We start from the raw sequence: 22,637 nt of genomic DNA on the forward strand, positions 1-22,637 counted from the left end.
CCTCTTCTTGGCAGCGTGCTGACAAATGTCGACATTCGACACTCACACCCTCTATTGCATGGCTGCAATTACAACGGAGGTTAGTACAATTCAGTAGGTAAAAGAAAAGTTAGAAATAACTGACCAACTATACTATATCTAGATGAGAAACCGAACTAAGGCCGGCGTCATAAAGGGCCTATTCGATTACAAGCTCTTTCTACTTCAGCACCGACATGTCTTTCAACCGGTGAAAGTCCTCCTAGTCATCGACCTCTACCCAGCTGTTGTCGTTGGGACTGGTTCGTGGATCGCCCCAACGAGAAGAAAAATCTCAAGGAAGGAAAGAAGAAGCAAAGAAAAACTGATTCTTCTATCCATGAATAGACGATGGAAGATCGATAATAAAGGAAAGACCTTTTCGAGGATTAAAGAACCACCACCCTCGGACCTTCGGATGAGGTCGGAGGGCAAAGAAAGCTCGAAAAAGAGAAGGACGGGGCATGGTCGGCAACATCCGACACAGCAAAGCAAAGTTAATTATCAATCGGACCGAATTTGGTGCCGGCTGAGCCGAGTAAAGTCCGTAATAATCCAAAATATTTTAGATAAATTTTGAAATAAAAAATCGAAGATCCGTCCGAAGATCTTCGACGTAGAAGGCCATCTAACTCGAAGGTAGGTTATTCATCCGACCATCGGTCTCAAGGGCGAAAAGTTGAAACTGCATTAGAATACAATATTGCTCCCGGAGCCATTCAACGTTCGGTTTCGAAAATGAAGAGGACTCCACATCCAGACTTGACTGGGATTCATCAGTCGGATTCTCCGATCGATCTTTTTGAGAAGGAGAAGCTCTAGCCATCAGAACAACTCTGAAGAAGATAGAGATTTTAGAGGAAAGAGGAAAGGACTCGAAAGAAAGATGAAGTTGATCTAAAAATTGAGAGCAATAACCTTGGGCATTGGGGTAACAATCCGACCGAGTTCCAGCACTAAAAGCAGTAAAAAGTGAAAATTTGGCTGAAAGTGACCCTATATATAGGATCCCTCAACGGTCGAGATGAAGACGGTCAAATCGAAGATCTACCAGATGAGACACGTGACAATATCTGGACCGATCATTAATCGGACGGTTTGACGACCTGCTCCAGATTGAGCCACATCACCTCTATCCACGTGAACAATTTTGGCCCAATAATATTCGGACACGTGGAACAAATCTACTTGTCAAAATTATATCATCAGACGTCGAATCGACTTTTCGAAATGATGCTTGATACTGATAACTGATACCGAATCGTCCGATCAGTGTGACAGATGATTGTACCTACCAACATGATAAAATAGTCGATCACCCGTATCTCGAAAAAAATGACATCAAAATCGAGATTTGATGTGATAAAAAATAACCCCTTTCATCCAACGTGACAAACTATGTGGTAATATACATATCAACTCACCTTGGACTTGGGAGTGGGGGGCAACTGTTGGGATAAGTCAATCGACCTCTGACTCAAGTCAACCAACTACCGACTCCGACTCAACAACAGCCGACCGACCAGACATACAACTCTGACTCTACATCGGCAGAATATGGGCTCCGACTCTTCATCGACCAACTGAACGAACCGCACCGACCTATTACTGGCTGACTGACTAATGATTCGACTACTATCGATCGACAACAGACGACTTAGACCATCGACATAACAGAACTACTAGCCGACGGTCGCTCATGGATTCTATCGATATATGGTCAGTTCTACCGATATATGGTTGGTCAGTCAACTCAAATATACTATAACCATCATGAACGGTTATCGGCCGCATATCATGGCGCAATCAGTAGAAATTAACGATCCACTACATGATTATGGTCCGATGATTTAGCGTCATAAAATACGGGATCACGTCTGACAGTTATGAAAACCTCATCTATAAAAGGGGGTAAGGAAAATAGGGTTGGTAAGCCAACTCTGGGCAAAAACTCTGCTACTGCTTACATTCAACTCCTGTTCACCAACTTTCCTCTCTAACTTAGACATCGAAGGGTCCCCGCTAGACACAAATCCAATCTGTGCGGATGCTGTTTTGCAGGTGTTTATTTCCGATAACAGATGATAGGGAGTTGGCCGTAATAATTTTAATTACCAAATCTGAATGAAAACTTAGATTTCAATTGTAATCAATAGACGAGAACTACGATGTACTCTCAAAGTCATTGGCTTTTTTTCAAAAAACTATTAATTCACTTTCCATATCATACTCTATGTCATCACATTCTGCCATAAATTCATTATATATGAAAGAACATTACCTGTACCTTAAAAAACAAAAAAAATAGATCATTACGATAAGGATTTTGCTAGGGTGCTCTAAAGGTTATTTTAGTCCTTTAACTATTTATCTATTTCTAACTGTTGAATTAAATATGGATCATTCGGATTTTAATTAATTGAAGTGCTGATGTACATGATTAGTATGATAAATATTTCAAAGATTATGATTATTTTAAGTTTCATAATTAAATTAAATTTTTATTAAAAAAATACGAAAAGCCTCCTGCGTGGGCTAAAGGTGAAGGAGGTGGCGGCAGGATGGTATGTGGCGTGGAGGGGATGGTGTGTGGTGCGGACGAGGGCTCCATGGGGGGGGGAGGGCGAGGGGGGATGGGGCGGCATAGGAAAGCCATGGACATTGGGGAGGGAGGAACCATGAGCGTGGGGGGGGAGAGGTGCAGGGGGATCAAGTGCGGAGGAGCGATGCTGATAGAGGGATGAAGGAGAGCTGAGCGGAGACTCGAGGGGACGCGGAAGAGCCACAGGTGGCATCGGGGGGGGACGGGAGGGGGGTGGTGCGGAGAAGCCACAGGGAAGGGGGGATGGATGAGCCATGGGTAGGGGCACAGAGGAGCCACAAGTAGGACGGAGAAGCCATGAGAGAAGAAAGGAGAAAATAATAATAATAAAATATTATTTTAAAAAATAATAAAATATAAGAAGAAAAAAATAATGTGTAATATGTTAAATATTTTTTATAATAAAATATTATAAAGAAATATTGTAGCAAAATTCTTACAATAAAGATTCTTTTAGTTTTAAAAATTGACAGCCCTTTTAGAAAAAAAAAAAAAAAAAAAAAAAGGCCATTGCCTAGATGGCCTACCAAAATCATTGGCTGAATTGAACCTCAAAAATACTCAAATATCCAAATGCAATCTGATTGTTAATTAGGTTTGTGTGTGAGTTCAGATCTACAGAGCCAAACCCTAATGAAATTCAATTTGTTTTATGGAATCTGGATGCAGATACAACATGGATCCAATCTAAGTTCAACCCATTTATAGCCCTATTTATGAAAACAAATACAAACACTTAACCTATGGGGCTACTCACATGGGAGCACGTCCAACAATAAACAGCAAAGAGTAGAGTTCTACTTATTTCACGAATTCATCCATTCATGCTTTTGTCTAAACTTATCTTAACCTTCTCCATGGTTACTTCACATGATATTGGTTATTCTGCACTCTGATCGCCTCTCGAACATCTGACTTGCTGTAGAAAAGAAACCGAGAGGACCCACTGTGTAGGTATACCAAGGATCAACCTTAAGATACTTTAAAGCATCATAACTAGAAGTCCCACCGTTTCCACAGGTTTGCCATACATTGTTTTTTTTTTTTCAAAAAAAGGAAAAAGGTTTGGCTGACTATTATAACAAGGGTTTCAGATTCATCTAAATGAAGAAGCCAAAAGAAGAACATGGAAAAACAGTAACTTTTACACCAAATTGACCAACTATATCATCTCTTACAAAGCAAAATGCTAAGACAGACGCAAATGACAATTGCAAAATTCACTTTTAAGTTAACACCTTATTTTTTTTCCTTCCCAAACATACACTTGCAAAGAAAAGGAGAAAAGAATTTGAAAAATCCAACACTCACAATCCATCTAGATGTGCTTCTTTACACATTATCACCTTCAGATTAAAGTCTTGTTTCTCCACCGCTGCTGCTTCTGTGAAGGAGACCCAAACTTCCTACTTGTTGATCGTCCATGATCTCCTTTGTATCTAACAGATTTCTGTAGACGACATGTGTACTTTTATAATAGAATATCCCGATGCAAATTCCATGCAAGAATGCTTTGCATCAGTGGAGATTTATGGAGCTTTCTGTACATGAGTTTGTTCCATGACAACAAACATCAAATGAGGTTGCTTATGCTTCTATGCAGGACCTGAGAAAGACAAGATGGCAGAACAATGGATATTGAAGGCTTTGGTAATATGCCCACCCAAGATCCATTAGGAATGCGAGACAAATGTGCCGACATAACCAAAACCAACAATGAAGAAAGCAATTGCTTGGAGGAAGAGGTATATGAAGTAATGGTTCTTTCCAAATGCCACGTCATAACACCCACAGAAGAAGAGATAGGCCCCAACACCAAGCTCCAACAGATGCAATCTGATTTTAATAAAGAATAACAGATGAGCACATTAAGATGATTGAGATGAAGGCAGTTGAAATTGATCATTCTGCATGCAATTCCACTACTGACCCTTTATATGAAACCTTAGCTTATATTATCTTTCCTATGAAAATGGACTTTTGATGGAAGAAACGGAGTGGAATAATTTTAACTGACTATGAATGGGGGCACAGGTGGGAGTACCTGTCACCTATCCTGATCCGTGGTTTCCTGGCTGCTTTGGCAGCCACTTTTGTTTTCGAAGCATCTCCTAGCTTCTCTGTGACCACCCATTCATTCACTCTCCCTGCTTCCAACAGGCCGATGAAAGTTGCTTTTGTTCTGTGCAATGACATGACATTCTCGAAAAGGATCCAAAAGACGAGCAAATGAAGAGACCTGTGACAGTTGAGAAATTCAGGTATTTCAAATGAAAATTGAACTTAAAAGATTTTGATGACAAAATAGCCACACAAGAAGAAAATAGAAAGGAAAAAAGCACACTGGTTGCCGTCTTCTTTTTTTTTTTTTTTTTTTGTCTTTTTAATTTGTTAGATTAGTGATTTTCCTTTTTTTGGTTAAATTAGTAACTTGTTTCATCAGGAAACAAAAAAAGTGTAGTGAGACCACCACAACAGCAAAAATATCAGTACCTTGGAGTTCCCACAGCATTGAGAAGGGTAATGATCGAGGGGATATAAACTGCACCCCACTTTGGTATCTCCACCTCAGGGACCAAAACAGTTGCAGGGATTACCATACAGTAAAACACAGATGTTACAATATGAGCGACAATCTTCCGGACAAGGAAGAAATTGTAGATCACATGCACCTTCTTGAAGAGAGATACTTTCTGCATTAAGATCAAAACTTAGAGCTCGATTAGATAATTATTATGATGCAAGTTCTTTTTAAATTCTCCAGACTGGTATCTTTATGTTGAACTGACCTTGTTCTTTGCAATCTCCAGCAACATTTTTCTGAATAAATTTGCTGGTCCACATGACCACCTGTGCTGCTGATAACGGTAAGCCTTCAGAGTACTTGGTAATTCATTTTTAACCTGAATTCATATATAAAAAGAAAAAAATGATAAAAGGAAATTGATTAAATAATCTGGAAAAACAGCATACATGCAATGTGATAAAATGTGATGAAAATCATCTTGAATAAATAAATCTTTTTATATTTCCAAGAGATCGCCCACCCCGCTTGGGTGGGGGGATGCAGGGGCACGGACTCGCTATCCATTGCATGATGCAGTCCCTGAACCAGACATCACCGAGATGGCCGCATCCGGAGAGGTTTGGGTTCAAAAATAAAATGAATACTGCAGTCCCAAATACTTGTTACAAGAATATTTAATAAGGCATTTTCACGATCCAACAAAGTGAATGAAACGGCGCAGGTTTAAAATTTTGTTCTAATGTTCCAGGATGCACTTAAGACCATTTAGCAAAGTTGTATCGCAGCATTGATATGATTTGACGCTGTGAAATCCATAATAACTTCAATGATTCAAATACCTTGAGATCTCCAAGGAAAAGGAACTTCCACCCTTTAAGGCTTGCTCGGACAGCTAAGTCCATGTCTTCTACTGTGGTTCGATCTTTCCAACCTCCTGCTTCATTGATAGCTGATATCCGCCACACCCCAGCAGTGCCTGTATGGAAAAAGCCAGTCAAGTTTATATGATCATGAGAAAATGACCTGTGAAAGGAAGAACCTATATTCCATATAACTGCTTGCTAGCAATTATTGTAGAGACAAAAGCAACATTCCTGTCATACAGTTTCTTTGGTTAGTTCCTTTATGCCTCTCTATGTTTTCTACCGGTTTATATATTCCTACCTATATGCGAACTGAGTTTAGGAGATGTGGTTGGAGAAAGTGGGGATCTGGAGTCGGAATAGAAATAAATGACTCCCATTCCAACTGTTTGATTGGAAGAAGTTTCATTCCGATTCTCAGGTAGAATGAAAATAGTCCAATCTATATAGAACCCAATTTCTATTTGATTCAAATTTCTATTCCAATTTCGATTTCGATCACGAACCAAGCGTTTCGGAGGATTTGATCATTTCAATTTCGATTCTAAGCCATTCGATTCCGATCGTGAACCAAAATCTTCTTACTTCAATGTTCACCATCTTGTTTGCTATCAAAATGAAAAATAAATTAAAAAAAAAAATAAGTTCTTAAATTTGGCACAGCCAATGTATGCACCAACGCTGACTCCGTAGCTTCATATTTCCAATAATATACAATTTCAGTACTCATTGTGAGATGATCACCTCCCTTTGATGTACTTGTCATCACGATATATAATCATTATATGTGCATGAACTCTTTCTCTCTCTTTTTTTTTTTTTTTTGATAATAAAGGGAGGCTAAAAGGAGCCACTCAGCTTTTATTAGAAACGATGCATGCACGGTCTTCACTGCCTAGAGACTAACACTTTTCCAGGTCACATTCAAACTGTTTGTAGAAACACAAATAGGTCTTTGTTCTGTTTCCTTTGATTGAGAGCTGATTTGATATGTAACGATGACTTTGGAAATATAGACAAGCAGAAGCAGAGGGCTTACCGTTGAAGCCAAAGAAAGCATAGGTTGAGGATCCCACTTCCTGCTCCACAGTGAAGTGGTAATCCAGGGACATCTCCTGCATCCTTGTCATCAAGCACTCATCCGAATTCACTGTAAAACATAATGCAACTAGTTAAAATTACAAAATAAAAAATAAAAGGAGTTATTCAAGATCAAACCTAACCTACAGATCACTAATCCACCTCGAGCATCATAAAGATAAAAGATGGCGATCGCCATCAATGGGTGGATCTGATTAATTGAAGCCCAGTCCTATTGTCATCTATGGCCAGGTTATAGGTGACGCCTATGAATTGAATAATAAAGGACCGTGCAACAAGAAATCATATGGTTAGCACCGCTATCGGACAAGGGCACATTGAAAATAATCAAGTGTAAGAATTGCTAGATCCGATGGATCAGACTCAGAAGGGGCCATATGACAGCAATTTGATTAGTGCGTACTTAATGTCATACAGTTGATGTAAGATGAGGCTTGCATATATTACTGCTAGTTAGCACCGTAACATTAGGTTTGGTTAAAAGAGGGTTGAGAAGTGAAGAGAAAACTATATTCGGAGTGTCGGTGGAAAATTGTGGGGGCACAGAGATATGGTGCGGAGGTCCACTCAGTGGTGGCGCTTATATATATACATTATTCATGCTCTCCAAGCAAGGCGGCCCCCCGATGAATAATTGCACATGGGAGGGGAAAAGGCATGGGATTGGACATATGGTGGAAATAAAATGGTGGTGGGAAAAGCAGCGACACCTAAGATAAAAACTTGAGTTCTACTACTCTCGATCCCTATCGCAGATGGCAACTTGGGTAGTAGAAAAGAAGCTCGGCTGCGCAGGATTTCTTCCTTTCTTTATTTCTAACAGCGAGGCGGAAAATGAACCACTCGCATTTTTTAAGAGAAGAAAATCTAAGGCCAGAGGTTGCGCTATCCCCATCATCCCACTTTCACTCGCTTGCATGCATGCATATAGCTTTACAAAACAACACGGAGAGAGATCTGAAAAAAAAATGGGTTAGTGTTGTATCTTTAGCGAGAAAGAAGGATTTAACCTTCCTTAGCGTGAGTCCACCGTTGGATTACCCACTGGTCACTTTGAGAGCTGTGCAGGAGAATGAATGACAGAGCTCGGAGCGCTTTGAGATCTTGCGGTAGGCGATCCGATGGTGGATTCGCGCGAATCTGAATCCCTCTCTGGCGCGAAAGATACAAACCCTATCCCAAAAAAATAAAAAAAACTAAAAACTAACGTAGTTGCTCTCGCAACTCTCCGCCACTTACGTGGTGGTTTCTTTTTGCAGTACCTACAGCCATGGGCTACATCAAGAAAGAGGAGGAGGGAGCCAGCACCGAATGCTAGGGCTGATCATGTCCCCGGAAATCTAGGCGTGCGAGGGCTTGAGCCGTTGAGGGACTGGTTGTTTGCTGGCCATAATGAAGATGGGTCACGTTCCCTGGTCTCCTCATGAGACATGATTACTCAGATTACTATTGCTTGAAAAGCAAAAAAGAGCTGAGAAGGGGATATATGTATATTATAAAATGTGTAGCGGGTGGCACATGGGGGATGTGGGATTACAGCTCAAAGGTGGTGGGCCACTTCGCTTTTCTTCTTTGCGTTGGTTTTTTTTTTTTTTTTTTTTTAAATGAAGCGGTGAGATGTGACTCACTTGGAAGAGAGTAAAAAGTAAAAAAGCTCCACCTGTACTTATTTATTTGTGTTGTATATTTGGATTTGTTACAACGTAAGAATAACTTATGAGGGTGATTAGTTAGGACTAGAGACGGGGAGTGGCTGGGCAGGCTCCACGGTCCACCTACGCATGGAGCCAGCGTGGGAGGACGCTTCCTGGCTCTCCTTTTTTAAAAAAAAAAAGAAAAATTTGTCGGCGAGAGGGACGGCGGGCCCCAAGTAACCCGCAGGCGTCGGCGACGGCCAGCACTAGGGCGATCTCAGAGGGCCCCAGTGCTCCAATAAAAATAAGAAAAAAGACGAAAATGAGGAAGGGCTGCGATCAAGACACGTAAAACGTTGGTGGGTTTGGGTGAAGTGTTCTGGAGTCAAAATAGGGTCCCATGGTTGATGGCCATCGGTGAGTATTATAGGCATTAAGACTGGTATGTTCTTCTTTTCGAGGTAAAAGCCACTGAATTTTTTATTTTTATAGGGTAAGAGAAGAAAGGAAGTATCATACAATCGCTAGGGTGAGTGAAAAAGAAGCTGGATAGAAGAGGCAGAAGAAATGGATGGGGGGTAGACAGGTGGCAGGGAGCTCATATATATGACAAGCACGTAATTAGGTTAGGACGGACGGGGAAAGTGTGTGAGATAAGGTAAAAGGGGGGAATGCTCGAGGCAGATTCGCCAGATCTCCCTTCTGCTGCTGCTGAATGATCTCGCTCTTCTAACTCTGCATTGACCATGATCTCTGGTTCTATCTAACCTGTTCTTCATCCTCTGAGAAGAATTTTATTAACTTATTTCCAAGAAAGATAAAGTGAGAAAGCAGAGGAGCCACCTTGGAAAGGCTGACGAGAAAGAGGAAAGAAAGGTAAAAAATCCGGGTAAATATCATGTGTAAATGAGTAAATTTGAAGGGGAAAAGGGGCAGGAAGTTAATTGGGAAGACGAAGAATAATCAAATGGCCACCGACACTCTTTTTCCACCTCTGTTCTGCTACGATGGTAGGTTTCCATTTTTTTGCCCCCTACTTGCGTGAATTAATTAGCGGACTATAATATTGTAAGTGTGCGTTACTCAAATTGCACTAGATTTGACGCATGAAAGAATCGTGGGAAACATAAACGAAAAAATGAGGAGAGAAAGGAACGGAAGAGTCATGGGCCTCGTGGTGGGAGGAGAGAGCATGAGGGAGCGAGAGACATACCGAACTTCCAGCGGGCCTGGACGAGGGCTAGTTCGGGGTTGCGGACGAGGAAAGGGATGGTGCGCCAGAGGAAGTCGGGCTCGGGCTGGAAGTCGGCGTCGAAGATGGCGACGTAGTCGCAGTCCTTGACGTAGCTGTGCTTCATGCCCTCCTTGAGCGCCCCGGCCTTGTACCCGTTCCGGTTGTCCCGGATCTCGTACTTGATGTTGATCCCCTTGCTCGCCCACCGCTGGCACTCCAGCTCCACCAGATCCTGCGCGCGTGTTTGTGTTGGTTTCTTATGCCACATAGATTTCGAATCGATCAGACCCAAACAATTCCGTGCAAAAAAACTATCGATTGGATCACTTTGGAAGAGCATAAAATATGACTGGTATCCGATATGGATCATCATGAACCAGGTGCCAAACGTTCGCGCGATCCGATGGCAACATCAGAAAGCAGAGGATTTGCATGTGCGATATAACAATAAAGACTAGGACTGAAATAAGCATGGGTGGGTTCGAAGATCAAAGGCACAAGAGCAAAGAAGAGGGGACAAAAAGCCCTGAGAAATTCACCGAGCGATGCGCTCACTTCTAATGCTAACTTAAATGGCATAATTAACCTAATAGACAAATTCGCAAACCTTAATAACAGGATCGGTGGAATCATCAAGCACTTGGATTATGATCCGATCCGACGGCCATGATAACCCGCATGCCGCTCCGATTGACAGCTGATATACCTATACATTATCATCGTCACAGAACAAGATTCAGTGCAAATATTTTCCCAAATTAATCTACATGTATCAACCCCGGTACGACAAAAATTAAATTAAAAAGATTTAAGGGGCTAAAAAAAAAAAAAAAAAAGAGGAAGGCGAGAAAGAAAGGGTAAGGAAGAAGGGGGGGGCAGTGGTGTGGGGTTCGTTGGTGGGAGGGACGGAGGGAAGACGGAAAGCGATTGGGGGTTTTGGGAGGGAGGACCTCTTTTTCGTTGTACATGGGGATCTGTACGAGGACCATGGGATAGGCGGAGTTGCCGAGCTCGAGGTCGTCCCGCATTGGTTCCCATTTGTAGCGCTTCTCGGGGCGCTTCCCGAAGAGCTTGACGATGAGAATGACGACGCCCATGTAGACCCTCTCCACAAACAGCATCACCGACATGGCCAGGCAGAGAAGCACCGCGAGGCGGAGCAGCGGGACGATGACCGGAGCCTTGATCTGCTGCCACACCAGCCCCATCTGCTCCGTGATGTCGTCCCGAGCCCCCTGGAACGCCTCCGGGAGCAGCGCCGTCGACGATTCTGTCTCCATGATCTCTCTGCGGAAAAGGAGGAGGAAGGGGAGAGAAGAGATTGGGAATGGCCGCCGGGGAAAATAATGGGGCTGATCTGAACGGATTTATAAGGGCCTTCCCCTTCTCTCTTTTCTTTTTCTCTTTTTTTTTTTTTGTTTTTTCTGCCCTTTTTCTATGATTGATTGTTCGTTGCTATGAGCTTTGCTGGGAAACTACGCAAGGGAATGCAGTGGAGCTGGACTGTCAGTCATTCGCCCGACGCCCTCAGAGGATTCCGACAAGGAAAGACTGAAGAGAAAGAGTAGAGAGAGAGAGGGGGGGGGGAGGGCCGCTACTGGAGGTACTTGAATTCAGCTAACACCCAGACCCAGTTGAGATCTCAACCTCTCACCTGAACACCCATCCCATCAAAGAGCCAGGGCCAACAATGCGGCTGAAGATTAAAAAAAAGGGAAGCCAACCTCCTCTCTTTTGCCTACTGCCACCCCCAATCGATTTATATATATAGCAAAGCAGGCGGGCAGCAGAGCTATTTAAAGAGCGAAGGGAGAAATTAGAAGGGAAGGGTCGCAACTAGCAAGGAAATAAAAAAATTTTAAAGAAAAAAAAGGAAAAGAAAAGAAGAAGAAGCCTCTTCTTTCTTAGGCTTCTGGAAGAAACTTTTCTTCTCTCTTTCTCTTTCTATATAAAATATATTTTCCTTGCTCTACGGCTGATCCTATTGCGAGCTCAAGGAATGGAGGACGGAGAGGGAGTAGGAGAGGGAAAGGAAGGGAGAGAAACCCAGTCCCAACTGTAAGGTTATAAACCACACGGTCATTAAATAAACAGCCCCCAGTTTAACTAACACTACACTACTTTGCCTTGGGCAGCAAATCAAGAGAGAAAGACAAAAGCCGGACCAACGGAATCCGGGGTAGAAAGAGCGAAAGCCCGCTCCTGGCGCAAATCCAGGCCGTCCTCAACCGCACCCAAAACCGTATATATTTTTATAGTTTTTATTTATTTATCCTCCCGTTCCGCATCTCCTCTCGAGTTTCTCTATTTTTTTAAAAAAATAAAAAATAAAAAATCGTTTTCCGGAATGAAGAATCAAGATGGTCGAGATCACCTGCCCCTGTCCATCTAAAGACTGTGATAATGTCACACCGGGCCCGTCAAATGAAAAAAGAATAATATGGTATGTACAATACATAACATAGCATAAGCTTGGATTTTTGTTGGGGATACGGGAAGATGCCACCCCTCGCACGGGTGTCCCACGTGAGCCTCATTGAGAGGGGATACTGTTGCCGCTCGCCTCCAACGACAGCATGGGCGAATGAACCCTTCCAAGCATACCAGAAAAACCAAGGGAAATGACGAGCAGTTTGGCCGGTGAACCCGGAAGACCTGCCTCGTGCATCAAGGGAGCATCACATGTCCCCGGTCCCACGATAAAAGGGGGTGATGTTCCCTCCCCAACAATGCAGAAAGTAATCGGCGTTAATTTATCTTTGAATATGGATGACTTTGAAGAATCAAGGTTATAAACACATGTAAAAATGGTTGGAAAGCGCCACCTGCATAAGCGGAGGACTCTGCGTAACCAAAACTTTTGGAGTATTGATAATTAATTTTTCTTGCTCGGCAACTTCTTTAAATAAAAAAAATAAAAAAATAATACTGTACGTCGAGCTGGCAATCAGATCAGATTGGGCAAAATTTGAATTGAATTGGATACATGAGAAATCAAAAATCTATCCATCTAAATCCGATTTGTTTATTAAGTCAGTCAAAAATGAAGATCTTATAAATCCATTTTATTAAACAGATAATAACAGTCTATTTATAATAGATTGAAATAAGTTAAATGAGTTAAACTGTCAAGCACTGCCATACTTAATTGTAGATGCCAATAAAAATAAAAATAAATATTATTTTATTTTTAAAAAAAATAGGAATCTGAGCATAGTATTACATCGAAAGTATATTCAATTGGATATTTAAGTACATTATATCCAAGTGCATGTAACATATCCAAAAAAAATTAAAGAGAAGTATGATAGAATGAGGTTAATTTTATCATGCAATCACCAAACGTTAATTTTGGATTTTTCTAATCACTTCTCCCTTTTTTTAACCCCCCAAAAAAAAAAAATCCTTTCTTCCTTCGACATCACAAAATTCCTTCTATATTGTTGTGGTGTGCAATATAATATCTATATTCTTTCTTTCAGAATCAAGTGGTGGGCAAAATTCTTTTAAGGACTGTTGGTAGCTTCATACATAAGAAGGCTAAGATGCTTCGTGATAGACCACCATAACCTTATTAAAATCAATTAAATGTTGCATGGATGGCTCCTATTCATGGGCGACGAATGAATGAATAGCCTTTTTTGGTCCACCTGAAGGAATAAAGATAGATGATGGTCTGACTGTATTTCTTTTACGCATATTTATTCCAACCTCTATAAATTTTAAAAGACATACATTTTACATAGTCCATTGTTTTATTCATAGTGCCGAAAAAGAACATGAACACGTTGCAAAGAAGAGCAACTAGTGGTGTTGGGACGATTTAAAGGTTATATTCACGCCTAATTAGTCTATTTTGGTCCAAAGTTGTTTGATTGGATGATCATTTTGTTAAACAAGGCAAAAGCTTTTTCTACACTAATTATGGTGCACTTTACTTGATTAAGCTTTCTTTCTATTTTGATAATTTATGAATAATTTGTGGGACAAGTCAAGATCTTAATCAGTTTGCTGTCGCCAAAAGCTTCTTTCGTTTCTCCGTAAATAATGACATCCGAAGCAGTGAATGCATCGCAATGTCTCACAAGCATGCGCGTAACTTTTTTTGTGCACCTTGGTGGGATACGGGCGCTGCATAAGCCCCCAAGGCGGAGGACAAGGGAACGGTTCCACTTTGTTAGAGGTATTTCTCACAAATGTTACCATGGAAATGACTTCAAAATTAAATTATTAATAATACAAAAATAGGTAACAGGATTCTAAACTATTTTTTTATGCATAAAAAAATTTAAATAAATTATATTTTATTTAAAATATTACTCGATAAATATTTATCTAAGAAAATATAGGTTCTCAGATTGTTTTTTTACCCGCAAAATGGATCCTAAAATCTTATTATAGTGTTTTGGAATGGGATTTCCATTTATATAAGAAGACTTTGTTTTTTTTTGTATCCGATCATATCGAACTAAGAAAAGAAGGTGTTTGAACCGACTAAAATTTAGAGAACAAAATTTATTTAATGTTTGACAATAAAATTTTTTGGAATTAAAACTAGCTCCGGCAGCACATGTTACCCTTACTTTTTTGCGCGAGACTGGAGAGTTACCAGCCCATTTCTGTAGTTGCTGTTTTGGTAGTGTTTACCTCTTCTTTGTCCTTGCCATGACGTACTCGTGCCAATTCAGCAAAGAGGTACTGCTGCCTGCATAAATGGCCAAATGAGAAATCTGAGAACACGGTGCTAGCTGCAGGATCCGTTTCCTGCGAGCAGAAGAATAATCGCTATCTGTTAGATAGGTAAAACTAATGTGGTCGGCAAGGGAACTGATACACACACACACACATACATACATACATACATACATACATACATACATACATATATATATATATATATATATATATATATATATATATGGTAATGGTTACCAGATCTATGCTTGCACCCATCCAATAATTGAAGCGGCCAACAGGAGTCCATCCAATTCCGACAGCTAGTAGGTGGGTGAGGTATATATCAAGGCTTTTGGTATGCCCACACCCCCTTTCCCATGTTTGGCTCTCAGACATTCGTCAAGATCCGATTATGACCTTGTCACTCATATTTTTTCAGCTTTCTTATTCGACACCGACCTCATCTCCCCATCACCAGATAATGCAGCCCCGAACATGAGAGTAGATATTCTTCTTCTTTTCCTTCCTTCCTTCTTCTTAATTCTTCTTCTTCTTCCTGATGATGGAAGGGAAGCTGGAATAATGTAGGGTAGATCTTATTCTCCACTTGGTTTTATTTACTCTTTCAGCTCTTCTATATATTTTTGGTGCTATTTAAGATGGGCTCCACCTACATATATACATGGCTCTATATGTATTTCATCATTGGACGCTGACGTATCAATCTGGTGCTCGGAACAAATCACAAATATTTTAAATCCGATCGCATAGGTGGCCGAACCTCCAATCGGGATTCTCGGCCGAATCCATCAGAAACAAGGCGCTAATTGATGTATAGACCGTATACTAAATTCTATTTGAAAAAAAAAAGAAGAAAGAATACGTAGATAGTATCTGCTTGCATAACCAAGAGAAGGGAAAACGAGAAAGGCCCTAATTGTTGAAGGTTAATCCATCGGAACCTCTCACTCGACATACTTAACAATGCTGTTGTTTTAACACAAATTGGAAAGCTCACCAAGGAAAAAAAAAAGAAAAGAAAAGAAAAGAAAAGAAAAAGACGATCGGAAAGGCGCCAATATAGCTACAAAAATGCAGCAGAGTCGAATGTTGCTTGGAACAAAAACTGGGTTAGGTTATCGTCTAATTAATTAATGGGGCCTTTTGTTGCTTCTGCTGCTGTGTTTTCTTTTCTGTACAAGTTTTGATGATGGCCGGCTACCGCATTGAATTGCTGCTCGTTGACAAAACAAAGGGGGTACTAGGGTGGTGATGAAGTCGGGAGGTTGAGACGGTGAAGGAGGAGTGAGTTGGTCTGTTGGTCGTAGATTGTGTATGCGTGTGGGGATTGTGATGGATGGGGATATGATCGTGATCCGATCCATGTGGCCACAGCTGCACGGGCTCGTATCGCTCCGCTACGCTACCACCACGTACGACGTCACTCGTATCTTAATTCCTCCATTAGTTGGTTTCAAGTAAATTAGTTTGCCACTCACATCGCCACCTTAATTTTCGCTTCCGTGATCAAATCACTTCTGCATATATTTTTTAATCCCCGCATACAATCCTTCCACTGGCAAGCTTACCCAGAACAGATGGTACGCAGAATAGGAGAAACGAGGGACGGAGGACTCCATCATCAAGAATTGATTTCTTGTACAAATATAGTAAAGGACGGAGGTGTAGCTGGAAACCTTTCTGCCAGTTGGATCAAAGGAAGAGAAGCCAAACTGTTTTTGATGCGACGCTCGCACTTGCACCAATGCCGACAATACGACTCACGAGCTCAAGAGTATTACTAGAAGTTTCAGGTACCGAAGAAGGACTACCGTGTGGGGCCACCAGCATAATCCAAGATTAGAACAAAAATATATAAGAAAAAAATACCAAAACATGATGCATAATGAAACTCCAATTGTCTTCTCAATTTCATTATGATCATCCCCTTCCGGATAAATTTGGCAAATATTTTATGCAGTTTGACTTGCTCTGCTTAAAATGTAATTATATGTAACGATAACAAAGAATAAAAGAGAGGAGCATATCCACATACGGTCCCTAGCACTTTCGTTAATTTGATAAATAAAACAGATGGGCTTTCAATTTTGGAGTGGTTTGACGGTCTAGTACAGCTGTATCTGAGACGCCATGGAACCGACCAGCCTTCTGTTTGATACCTTCAGTCTTAATTTCTTTCGTTGGAAGGTCACTGCAGTAGGAATGCCATCCATTCCTTTATTTCCAGAGGAAAAACAGATAAACAGAGAGAGAGAGAGAGAGAGATTAATCATCGAATACATGACCTATGGTTCCAAAAAAAATGACCTACCAACTTTGGCAGCAATATTTGAACCAAGCAAGGTTGGAGATGTCTCCTGACAAATTTTAATTAGGTTTGGGAAGGAATTTTCCGGATAATAAAAATAAAGGGGGAAGCAGATCGTTGAATCAAGTTTTTTTTTCTTTTTCCTTTTAATAGTACATTGAATCAAGATCCCTGCCTATTTAACCTCCCTATTGAGCAGTTTTTCTTCACAAAAGAGACCTGTAGGATACTATATATATATATATATATATATATATGTACACGTGCACGCACGAGCGTGCGTGCGCACGTGCACACGTGCGTGTGCATGTATATATATATATATATATATATGCAAAAAATTATTTAAGGAGTTTTACGTGATAGAGAGTGAGTTCAAAAATGTGATAGAGAGTGAGTTCAAAAATATTGATCGATAGAAGTAGCATTACTGGACATTCTTTTCTTAGAAAATTATGGTAGTACACCTCAAGATGGAATGATTCTCAAAGACATCTCTTTATTTTTAAAAATTTTTAATCAGCCCTTTAGTTTTCAGATAGCTCCAAAATATTCTGACTGTTCATCATTTTTAATGGCACGTAATCATCACATAATAGCATAAAGTTATTTTAAAATTAAAATGATCTTAGCATCTTTTTGCCCAAACTTGCTAAGGAAAGTCTTCCGCATGAGAAAATATTCGCTGCAATGATGATACCATATCAAACTTATCACAACCAATGAAAGCATCTATATTTCATCGAGTGCTGTGTATCTAAGTAAACTTATTCTCTAATTACCCTCCCCCTCCCCTTCCAGCACCAATGGAGTAGAACACCCTCGGCTCCTCCATTGCTGGCTTCTTCTTCTTCTCCTAATTTTTATAGATGATCTTCTCACAATTAATAGCTGCATTTGTTACCAAGGTCCCCCCCCACACCCAACACCATCACCACTGCCTCCCATCGTCTAGGTGAACTGATGGAGTAGAATACCCTCGACTCCTCTATTGCTGGCTTCTTCTTCTTCTAATTTTTATAGGTGGTTTTCTCACAATTGATAGCTGAATTTGTTACCAAGGTTGAAAAAAAGAAGATAGAGTCACTTTAAGTGATTATGCGATGGTTCTAAAAAAATAAAATAAAAAATCTTAGAAAAAAAAGATTTGGCACCAAAAACCATATCCAAAAGCAAAGTGTTGGGTAGCATCAAAAATAGTGCTGCAAATCATGAATTTTTCTCTTTCTATGATTGATGAACATGCCACCCATGATAAATAGAGGTTTCTTACATATTATGTACATCACATTTTAGCTATACAACTCCCAACTAGAGGCAAGCACCACATAGATGAAGTTTAATAAAGTCGAAGCGAATGAAAATCATGTGACTCTAGCTAAGTCTAGATGGAGTTTAATATGAAATCACACATTAGATAGAGACCAGGCCAAATAAATAAAATTTGGCCTTATGGCATAAAATAAACCAGGTCAAATAATTAAATCTTGAGTGAATCCGGTAAAAGACTAAGATGAATATACCAGTCTTAGATCTAAACTAGATTATTATTTTGTTGATTGAATGAAGAAAGACAGTCAACACAAGCTACATTAGAATAAGTTAATTAAGACTGATGAGATATAACTATCAATCTATTAGTTGTAAAATGATAGTAGAAAAATTATTAGAAGCAATCATCAGAACTATTAGAGCTAGAGATCATGTGGGAAGCAACCTTCATAGTGGATATCTATTGTACTTATGGGTAATTATTTTATATTAGTATATATAAATTGAATCGTACTCCATATAGACCTTTTGCCAACAATCAACTCAATCAATTTATCTTTATCTTTATATTTATCTTAATTGTTTATTCTAAGAATAGATGTAGTCTAACCTTCAATAATAATCCAACATTATATCTTTTCCATCGTAGTCCAGTGTTACACCCATATCCATCTCAATCTCCATTGAACGATATCTTGATGGTAGTGAAAGCTCTTGAAAATCAAAGCACATAGGCCCATATTATTCTCTATCCTTCGTTCAATCCATACATTTTCCAACTAGTCCGTTGCCGATGACACACCTGCATACACATTCAGGTCTCGTCCGATCAAATTTGGCAAGCAATCATCTATTTCGGCTAATCAAAGCTCCTGAGGGATTCTGAGTGTCCTCTCTTGAACATAGTAAAAAAAAGGGGGCAACATAAAGCACCGATAATAAAAGAATGATGGACATAATTTAATGCCACATATGATATTTTTGGAACTTCTAAAGGCCCACAAGTACAAGCATACCAGCACCCGAAGAGTAAGTGATATCTTCAACATCAAGTGTACGCACTGATGTCAAAATCCAGACTTGAAAAGTGCGAGTACCAGAGAGAATGAGAAAGCATAGCATATTCAACACGAAGAAGAGAACCGAATCGCATGCATCCACTCTCCACGCCCTAAAGAATCGATCGGATGAAAGAATCACAAATCTAAAGTCCGAAATGCCACCTTTTCTTAAACCAAAATCAAATTTCCACCAATAACTTGCATCCTATGTAGCATAATTTGGTCAAGATAATATCACAAAACCAATAATCAATACAAAACTCTAGATTCCCAAAGCAGCTCCAAATAGCAAGGATGGTCCCTCTCTGACTGACATCAAGCTGTTCATAGTCAAATTTACGAGGAAAACCAAAGGACGAAAAAAGCGAGACTGTTGAGTTTTACACACCGAAAAAAATTCCATGGATTGTTCTCTTTCTATGATTGATTAATGGTTGCGGAAACAAGAGGAAAAAAATCGATCATTCTCCCTCCTATTCCTCAGCCATTGGAATAAGAACTACAGCAGCAATTAATTAAATGGTGCATTGGATGTGAAGCATTTTAATACTATGGTGTTCTGGTTCCTGATATTTATTTTGTTTTATTATAAGTCTATTTCTCAATATGCCATCTCCAAGGAGCCGAACGACTCCACCGATCTGATCGAGGGAGAAGTCTTAGAGGGAGGTCGTTGGTGTGGAGGAGGTCTCGAATGAAGGTTGGAGAGGCCGTGGGGAGGAGGAGGGAGCATTCTTGTCAAAGAAGAGGGTGGCTAGTTTTATTTTTTATGATGGCATATGCTAATAATATTGATTGTTTGGCGACCCAAAGGATCACTTTGAAATGACTACTTGAAAACTTGAAGAAGAGATAGTTTGAAAATATTTAAAGATGAGAGAATGTTTGTCAAAATCATCCAAACTTAAGGGGATGCTGCTGTGATTTTTTTGCTTCATTAATAATTAGATCTTTCATGAATAGAAAAATATATACGGCCTAGTACGTTTTAGAATAGTCATTCAAATGCGATCATCTAGCATGGAACCAGGGGTCCCCTCCAACATGTAATTCTCATGTTATCATACAGAGAATTACATGGTTATCAGTTAAAGTAAAATTCTGCATGCGATTGCTCCCCATCAGGTAGATTGAATGGTAGAAGATGAAGGTAATACCATGTCATCCTAATTTTCCGGTGAGATTTTGTTGCATGGTCACATTCGAAAGTATTAGGATGGAATTTAAAAATAATGCAATTTTCCTTAAAAAGGTAAAGCAAGAGGATATTTTTTTGGTAAAAAAGCAAGAGGCTATTTGGTGTCCAAATATGTTTAAAGAAGTAGGTAACTGGTGGAAGATGCATGCCCCCGTATCCATACTTTACTGATCAGGCACAAAACATGTTGAGATGAGATATTTACCCAAAGTAAGTTGGCTGCTTTTCACGCTTCCGTGGTGCCTGAGTGGAACCCGTCATAGTGTACATGGTGTTTCGGTGCTTGCAGGTGCCACAAATAAGAGGCGCGAGCATTTATGATGCCCTCGGGTCATCCATCATCGAGCTTGTTTTCCACAAACTTCCAAATTCAGTACTTTTCCTCCCACGTACTTGTTTTTACTTTGTACCTGACACCGGAATTGTGTGATATGTATGTGTTTTGTATTAGTCTGATGCAACGGGTTGCCATTTTCTTCCATATTGCAAGCATCATTTGGAAAATTGCGAGGTATCTCGAAGGTAGATTGTGGTAATGTGGAGTACGATGTTTGATAGATAAGGAACCGTAATTACGCTGAAGAACATCGATACTTGCATGTTTCTCGTAAGACGGTCGAGAAGAAAACAAGGATCATCAACCAACCAACCAACCCTAAATGTCTTTCCTCCAAAAATTGAAGGTTTATGTTATCGAACAACTTCTGGAAAAATAAAATCAAAAGTAACTTCAAAATTATTATCATTCTACCATATAGAAGAGATACCTTTGTTTTTTTGCTTTTTGCTTTTTTTGATTGGCATTACTCAAGTCGGTTTGGTGATTATTTGACATAGAAATCACGCCAACACCATACAGATCCATGTTTCATCCGTTACCGAAGTTGTTGATGCATGGCATATATTTGTCGATACTACTTAATTTCATCTAGTAATGACAAAATGAAACGACTGCATGTCATTATTCAAGAGTTCGGTTTTCTCTACATTGCTCATTTTTACCGCAGGGGGTTGTAGAGTGTTGGATGGTCACCTAATATCAGCCATCTTCAGAATGAAGGGCTCTCCTTCATCTTGAGCTAGCGTGATACATGGCACGCTGTGAAGACAGAGGAAAGCCATGAACCATCTCAGATATGAATTGGTGTGGTAGCTACCTAGAACTATGCAATCTTTCTGCATGCATGCTGTGCAAAATGAATATCGGGAAAGATCCAAACCCTTGTCCAGATGGTTTTATGAGACGGATGAGGGGCTTGATTGCCCCACTGCAAAAGGCTTGCATTTTTCACCTTGACCCTTGCGATTTGGGTATCATACCGTACAAATTAATGAAAGTTTACTCGAACCACGAATGGGGACAGGTGCCAAAGAACGGCAGGAGACAACTCTGACATCTCGTGTTTTCCACCGACGCACTCTAAGCATAGGTTCGGCGTAGAGTGGAGGAGGTAGGTGGGTGGCTGCGGGACCGTCGGTTTGTGGGCTCCATGAAGGGCTCGTATCGCATCCGAAATGATCGGCTAACCGCTTCTGATGCTTTCCCTCATCCAAACACACACAATAATATTAATAAAAAGATTGTGTGAGGGTGACCCCCAACGGAGATACTCCGAATTTCTTTTCCTTCCCCTGTTCCAAGTCTGACCAGGTTAGCTTAAACTGATCATGTCTGAATGCGACCATCTTCCTTCTACCAACCGCACACCATATGCCCATTTTTCTGTTCCTCCTCTCCACACATCAGCAGGGTGGGTACCTTCGGTATTAGGTGGCTCAACGCTCTTTGCGTGGCAGAAAACAAAGCCCCTCCGCCACCCGGGCCCATCAATCCTAGTAGGTGGCGCAAGGAGCGCAATTGAAGGTGGAGCTCATCAAGCAGCTGCGATAGGTATTCCCGTTGAATGATCGCTTTTTTTATTTTTCAATTCTCACGGATGCATTTATTTTTAGGCTGGTTTAATAAATTCGATTTATATATATAGATATATAAAAGAAGAAAAAAAAAAAAAGTAGAGCTCGTTCTGTTTGACTCATCATTTGGGTTCTTGGAAACTAATTTAATCCTTAATAAACAAACAAACAAATAAATAAAAGCGTTCGACAGTGGTACTAAGACAC

General features: G+C 40.3%; 1 protein-coding gene across 1 annotated transcript; it reads right to left on the reverse strand.

Annotated features, from left to right (window-relative positions):
• Positions 1-3,696: 3,696 nt before the first annotated feature.
• LOC105059152 (glucomannan 4-beta-mannosyltransferase 9) lies at positions 3,697-12,021 on the reverse strand. Its single transcript, XM_010942375.4, has 9 exons — positions 10,930-12,021; positions 10,587-10,685; positions 9,959-10,211; positions 7,050-7,160; positions 5,987-6,123; positions 5,410-5,523; positions 5,114-5,313; positions 4,665-4,859; positions 3,697-4,456 (listed from the first exon to the last, which is right to left on the reverse strand). The coding sequence occupies exons 1-9, from the start codon at positions 11,257-11,259 to the stop codon at positions 4,294-4,296; spliced, it is 1,602 nt and encodes a 533-aa protein (XP_010940677.1). The 5' UTR covers positions 11,260-12,021; the 3' UTR covers positions 3,697-4,293.
• Between the last annotated feature and the right edge of the window lie 10,616 nt (positions 12,022-22,637).

The sequence above is a fragment of the Elaeis guineensis genome, chromosome 9, assembly GCF_000442705.2.
Source record: "Elaeis guineensis isolate ETL-2024a chromosome 9, EG11, whole genome shotgun sequence".
In the NCBI taxonomy this organism is placed as follows: domain Eukaryota; kingdom Viridiplantae; phylum Streptophyta; class Magnoliopsida; order Arecales; family Arecaceae; genus Elaeis; species Elaeis guineensis.

Excerpts from the sequence above, each read along its gene's own strand:
- LOC105059152 (XM_010942375.4), bottom strand. The coding sequence starts at position 11,259 with ATGGAGACAGAATCGTCGACGGCGCTGCTCCCGGAGGCGTTCCAGGGG. Across the intron at positions 5,524-5,986 it reads TTTTCCTTGGAGATCTCAAG|GTTAAAAATGAATTACCAAG; the intron begins GTATTTGAATCA and ends ATATGAATTCAG. Across the intron at positions 4,457-4,664 it reads CGGATCAGGATAGGTGACAG|ATTGCATCTGTTGGAGCTTG; the intron begins GTACTCCCACCT and ends TATTAAAATCAG.